This window comes from Frieseomelitta varia, unplaced genomic scaffold (assembly GCF_011392965.1).
Source record: "Frieseomelitta varia isolate USP_RPSP 00005682 unplaced genomic scaffold, Fvar_1.2 scaffold_667, whole genome shotgun sequence".
NCBI lineage: Eukaryota > Metazoa > Arthropoda > Insecta > Hymenoptera > Apidae > Frieseomelitta > Frieseomelitta varia.
The window spans coordinates 26543-33208 of record NW_025110442.1 but is presented as its reverse complement, the minus strand read 5'-3'; the positions used below and the strand labels follow the sequence as shown (position 1 = coordinate 33208).

Sequence of the window (6666 nt, the reverse complement as noted above, 5' to 3'; positions counted from 1 at the left end):
CAATGAGTATAAATAAATAAAATTTGATATCTCAAAGAGAAGCAGAAAATTTTGTAGCTCCAATTCGTACTTATCGTGTTTCTTATTCGTTATTTAATTCCAAAAATATTCACGGTGAACAAAACAGAAAGCGATTGCACGCGAATGAAGTACAAGGTAACCTTTGCCAATCCTTTAGTAGCTGATATATTGTTCGATAGGGATTTTACAGGTGTTTTACATTAATGGGAACAACATCTATGTGTGACTGATCGTAAATACAGCCTGGAGTTTTGTGTCCATCACACTACAAATCGTTTAATACGTGTTCGATACAATGTGAACCATCTATTTGTAATGATCGGTAGACTTCGTTCCTATACATACGGTAGACAGATATACAAAAACATCATATCGTACAAAATAGTAGTAGTAGTATCACCACCAGTTTCGTTCCCACGGATTCTTCTCTTATGTACGGTACCTTCTCTCATTGACCTTCGATATTCCCGGCTTATCGTTCTATTTCGTAACAAACCTTATAAAAATACGATCTTCTAACCCTTTACTTGGCCACCGTTTCCTTCTTTCTCTCTCTCTCTCTTTCCAACAACAGAAATGCATGCGTGATTTTCGTTTCGAATTTTAGAAATACACCTCGACCGAAAACTTGAAGAGCCACGAGTTTTCAAATTCCTCAACGATCGAGAAATCTTATCGTAACTTTTACGTTTGCATATCCATTTACCTCGTTTCCTTTTCCTTCGTCAACAGCTTTTGCTCGAAGCTTAGCTCTCACAGCGCTAAAATGAAATTCCATAAATTAATTTGAAACACGTTTGACAATAAATATCGACACGGTAAAAAAAAAAAAAGAAAAAAAGAAAAAAAGAACCCTTCGTAAATAAATCATTTTGCCCTTTATCTATGACAGGAACAGTTGAACAACAGTTGAAGAGAGTGCGAGGAGAAAAGCATCATCGATTCGACCGATGAACGAGCAATTTGCCCTCGATCGTTTCGATCGGTCGCCAAATAAAGAGTTGGAACGCTTTTCAGCCTTAGAGCAAAGAATCGAAAAAAACCGATTACAGTGGTCGTCGCCCCGCTGGTGGCGCGTGTGTCTCGATCGTGCAAATTTAATTCCGCACCCCCTCGCCCCTTTGTTGCGTTCTCGCCCGAGGTTTGCGCATCTCTAAGGCGAAACTCTCATTGTCAGTGGCGTTCAGTGGAAAAAGTTCGATGCTTCCGCGCTCGATTTCGCACGGTTCATTTTCTCTCGCCGATATAAACCGTATACCGTACGCAGAGATCGGTCGAAAGAGGGAAACAAAGTGAAAAATCGCGGGAAGGATCGGGGCGCGTTTCACGCGTCCACCTTGCTACGATCTTGCTACTTTGTTCTTTGTTCTCGAGCTTCTCTTTCTGTCGCTCGTGTCGACTATTTTTTCTTCCTCTTCGCTCTTTTTCTCTCTCTCTTTTCTTAATTTGTTGGTTTATTTACTTTTTTTTCTTTTTGTTCGTTTCTTTTGTAGGTGTTTCGTCTCGTCTTCAACCCTCGGTGAGGGTTTGTCATGAGTAAAATTTCAACCCGAGAATATTTTTATTTTATTATGTGTGTGGAAAAAGAACCTTCGTCCTGCGTCGAATATAATGGAAGTAAAAGCAGCAAGTAGACAATGCTATTTTTCTGTGAGATTTAAGTAAACCAGAATCATTTTAGAACTTTTTTTTTCCTACAAATTCAGAGGCAGATTTCTCGCAAATTTTTATATATCGGTAATTTAAATACTGAAAATGATTCAGAAGAATCATTTCGGAACGTTTTCCTATAAAATTCGTAAGTAGATTTCTCACAACTTTCCAGTAATTGAAAAGTATCGGAGCTGCCTTCTTATCGCTGCGTTTGTTCGATTACCGAGAATAGAACAAAAATATTGTTACACTGGCTTCGTGAAACTTCACTCGTGACTTCCCTCGAAATAACCGCTTCCGAGGGTTAACTTTCGTTTTGTCCTCGTGTCGTGTTCGTCGCGAGGAAATGAACAACGGGTCAGAGAGGACGAAGGTGGAGGATCAAAGGTGAATGAGACGTTTGGACATTTTCCAAATGAAAACGAAACGAAGAAAAGAAAGAAACGAGGGTGAGAGGAGTTTGATTTCCGTCCGCGGAACCAAAAATCCACACGGGAATGTTGTACTATGATCCATGATTTTTTTTTTTTTTTTTTTTTATTAAACAAATTAAATACAAAAGGTTTTCTGTTTCTTTTTCCATGTTTCTACGTTTGTTTCCTTGTTGCTCGTGTCTCTGCCGACCGCGACGAACAGTCGCACTCTCGAGTTAATATAAATAATTAAAATCAACAGAAGAGAACGCAAGGGGCATTAAATAAAAAGTAAAAGAAGTCATCGAAGGGTGGAGCGAAGGGGAGGGAAGGGGGAGGGCGACAGAGCTCGCGGAAGAAGAAAGTTCAAAGGCTTTTTCTACACGTTTTCTCTCTCTCTCTCTCTCTGTCTCAGTACAACATACTCGCACACGCTCGCGTTTACACAAATTCTACGACAAGGTGGACCTTTTTCGTTTTAAAATTAAAGGAAGAAGGAAGAGGGCTCGAGCTTCGGCAATTCAAGACTTGGTCCAAGACTTAATGACCGCCATATTGTCTCTCTCGCCGTATTACTCTCGAATGAATTTCGTACGTTTCTCAGAATGTTTTTTTGCTGATTCTGCTCCCTCAAACCAAGTTCAACATTCGCTTCACTTTGAAATTTCTGTTAAAGAATCTTTTTTTTTTTTTTTTAAAAGATCAAATTACGTTCGTTATTGGAGGTAATCTTTCAATCTGACTCGTCGATCTGTTGAAATTTGTCTCCCGTTGCGTGACGCCGTGAATTCTCGAAGAGGAAAACGAAAACGCGATCGGCGACAAAGTAAATGCTTACTGGAATGAACCCTCGAACCGCCGAAGTTTGCGAAAAATGAAAAGAAAAACGAACAAAGGGGAAAGAAAGGAAGATCGTTTCGGGGGAAACGGGGAAAAAGAAACGCAAGAAACGATCGATCGATTTGCAAGGAGAGGAGAGCTCTCTCGGTACGTACGTGAGAATGAGAATGGGGAAATGGAAATAGCATCGTTTTTTTCCCTGCCAGTTTCGTTCATTTTCTTTCCTTCTACGCTCGAGATACGATCGAATCTCATTCTTATTCGAGATCGATATATATATATATATTTTCGAAATGCTGTTGGACACAACGCTCGCCATTATTGAACGCCTGTTTCGAGAGAACGTTCGAGATTAATTAATAATATTTAAAAGTCATTAAGGGATATGTACAAAGAGATATTAATATGAATATGCAGTAAATGTCGCCGTAACCGCAGGATCCGCGTGAAACCGAGCGCCTCCACGAAACGTGAATTTGTCGATCGTTACGTCTCACGGCTCGGCTCGATTCGTCCGCGCGGATCGAACGTGTGTGGCGAGGATCAGCACGGTGTTCAGCCATTTTGTTTCTTTCGTGTTTCCCCAGAAACGTTAACACGTGTGTTTCAGAGTAGTTTCTAGTCGCATTTAGGAAGTATTTCGTTCGTCTCGGGGCACGATTCACGATGGGGACGCAACAACTCGTGGAATGTCCATACATAATGATACACGTCACGCTCGAAAGCCTCAAAGAGTTGGAGTTTAGTCTGCGGAAATTCTTTTTCCAAGAATCTCGAGCGTTTCAGGGTCTTGATAAAAGAGAGATAAAGGAAAAGAAGGAAGCACCGTGTTAATCCTCGAGACTGCTGCTCTCTCGCTTTTCACGCGCATTTTGGCAGAAATCGTTCGTCGCGAAAGGAAATCGCCTTCGAAGTTAGGTCCTCTCTCTCTCTCTCTCTCTCTTTGCCCTAAATATAACGCGTTTTCGTACGCTCGCTATCGTCGTCGTCAACTGTGAATTTTTTACACCGTACAATTCTCTGTTTACACAAAACATGACAGTGGTATTTAGCACGCTTGGCGAATATTATCGGTATAGTAGTTATTAGTTTCGGCTATTGGTGTCGACGATCGAGATACGCGGTCTCGCGATGATATTACATGACTTCTGGCGGTCTTCCCTTTCGCTTGTTTATCTCTTTTCCCGCCTGAGACAGAGGCTTCGAAATCCCGCTGCTTCGTTCTTTTTTCGTTTTATAATATGCTCTTTTCTCGCACGGCGCGGATTATACATATATAGATATATTTATGTATTTATAATATATATTTGTTTTTTTTTATATATATATAATATATATATATATATAAAACTAAAAGTACCGTGATACTGATAAAATTTCGGAAAATATTAGTTATCGACGAAATGCGTTTCGGTGCTCCGTTAATATTACTTCTTCGATAACGATAGATCGAATTCGAGAAGGGCGAGAAATATAAGTTACAGCAGATCTAAAATTCGTTTTCGATTGATCATTAATTATTTCGGTAAAAATAAGTTGAGCATACCGCGATGCATATCGATTATTATTATTATGTATATCCTCTCTCAAATTTCCTTCCTGAAACGCTTAATACCTTCTTGTTGTATTTGTTTCCTCTCTCTCTATCTTTCATTCACTCGTTTGTTCATCCGTTCAAACTCACACTCGATCTCTCTTGCTTCCACTCTCCCTGTCACTCAAAATTTGTCAAGTATGATTTTTTCTTTAAAACTCTAATTTTTATTCTCGATTGAATTTTCTTTCGTCCTCTCGTTCCTATTGAACGTGCAGTTAATATTAAACGCTGGAACAACGTAAACGAGCGTTACAAGCATACACTCGTACACATCGCGGATAAACGTTTTTTTTTCTTTTTTTTTTTTCTTTTTAAATGTACTTCAAAAGCCCAGGAACGATACACATACACATGTTCGTGCGACAAACGCCCTCTACGCAAAAGACTCGCAATTTTTCTCGTTTAGTCCCTCAAAAAATACTTTGTACTTGTGATCGCGTCAACGGTAAAACTCCGTACACACACACACGCACACACTGAAACCGTAAAAATCAGGAGTGTCGCCCCTAGAAACGCCATCGATACGATAAATCTCTGCTTTTGCGACACGCGAGTAACACACTCACACGTTGTACAACAAACGAAAATGTAAAAGAAAAGAACAATTACTCGAGAAGCCTGTCAGATTATTCCGTTAAAAAAAAAAAAAAAAAAAGAAAGTATAAAAACAGAAAGAAAAAACACGTAGCTTTAGATACGATATCATCGAAATTTTTAAAATGTCTGAGAGCATCGAAGAAGAATATTAAAAGAAGATGAAGAAACAACAAACGGACAGATTTGCATGTGTAACCAGGTTTGATTCGTTTTTTGTTTTTTTTTTTTTTCGCACACTGGAATTCCCTCGTTCTTTCGTTCGAACGCGCGCGTACGTACAATAAACATACACACACATGCACACATATACGTCATCCTTGCTGAATTACAGACTACTACGTTAAACGCTACACGCTATGTACACCAAAAAAAAAAAAAAAAGAAGAAAAAAAATGTATACTTAAGCTATTCTGGGCGTTCGGGGATTAGCCTAAAAAGTAATATAATACAGGACACGCCGTTATTCGTACTCCTTGCGACGATTACGCGATATATATATATATAACATCTTTGGACTCGATTTATTACACATTTATAGAGAATTATTACTTATGACCTCGTAATTTCTCGCGCCTCTCTAGTCTCTCACTCTCTCTCTTTCTCTCTCTCTCTCTTTCTTTCTCTCTCGCTTTCATTCTGAGTGGCCGTTAACGTGAAACTGGACGTGGCACCTTTGTATCGGACGACAATTCGTCTTCACATCAGTCTGATACAAACGTCTATGTTCTACTAGTGTCGTTTCTCGTTTTGTCTTTTCTCGTCTCTCTCTCTCTCTCTCTGTTTCATTTCTTTTCTTCCTGTCTCGCGATCAGTGTGTTCTCTCGTAGTATCCCGTGGGGCGTAACTGAGAACGTGAGATTCTAAACTTTTGTGTTCTTCTCTCATTATATCTTCCTCTTCGTTTCCTTTCTCAACAGTTCTGGAAGACGAGCGCTTCTTCTCAACATATTTCAAGAGCGCGTTCTTCTCCGAAGGAAGGAGTTCCTCGAGTTCCAATGCGACGATCGAGAACCTTTCAAAAGCACCGTGAAGGGCATGTGCGTCGATTAATTTCAACTTTTTGTCTATGCGTCCCCTCCTTTGTTCCTCGAGCGAGTTCTTTCGAAATTTTTGCTGCCTCGATTATTCCGAGAGTCTTCGAAAGCGGATACAAAGCTCGAGAAATCGGCCTCGGGAACCATCTCAGCACGTGGCATATGGTTGTTACCTCTTCCTCGCGGGGAGTGACGATCCTTCCAAGGAACTCCTTACACGCGTCGTGGACCACTTTAAACCGCCGACACTTGAGCGTCTTCGTCGTCTGAAAAATTCCAACGTTTATCCTTAGTGACTGCGCGTTTTGCTCTTTAGTCGTAGAACAAATGTGCGACTTGTCTACCTTGGCTGAATCTTTTAACTTTCGCGCCGATATCTTTGTTTCAGGGTACAAGAGTAATGAACAAAGAACAGGAACTTTAATTCTGTTTGAAACTATATACATTTTATACTTTATAACTGTACATATTTTTTTCTTTTTATTTTATTTTATTTTTTTTTTTTTTTTTT

General features: G+C 39.7%; 1 protein-coding gene across 10 annotated transcripts in view; it reads right to left on the bottom strand.

Annotated features, from left to right (window-relative positions):
* Positions 1 to 617: 617 nt before the first annotated feature.
* The window catches only part of LOC122535095 (rap guanine nucleotide exchange factor 2), a 28250-nt gene continuing 22201 nt past the window's right edge, over positions 618 to 6666 (bottom strand). For all 10 annotated transcript variants that reach the window (XM_043666308.1, XM_043666307.1, XM_043666309.1 and 7 more), the window contains one exon: positions 618 to 6421. In XM_043666308.1, the coding sequence (XP_043522243.1) occupies positions 6390 to 6421 (32 nt within the window). In that variant the 3' untranslated portion in view covers positions 618 to 6389. The remainder of the gene's footprint in view (positions 6422 to 6666) is intronic.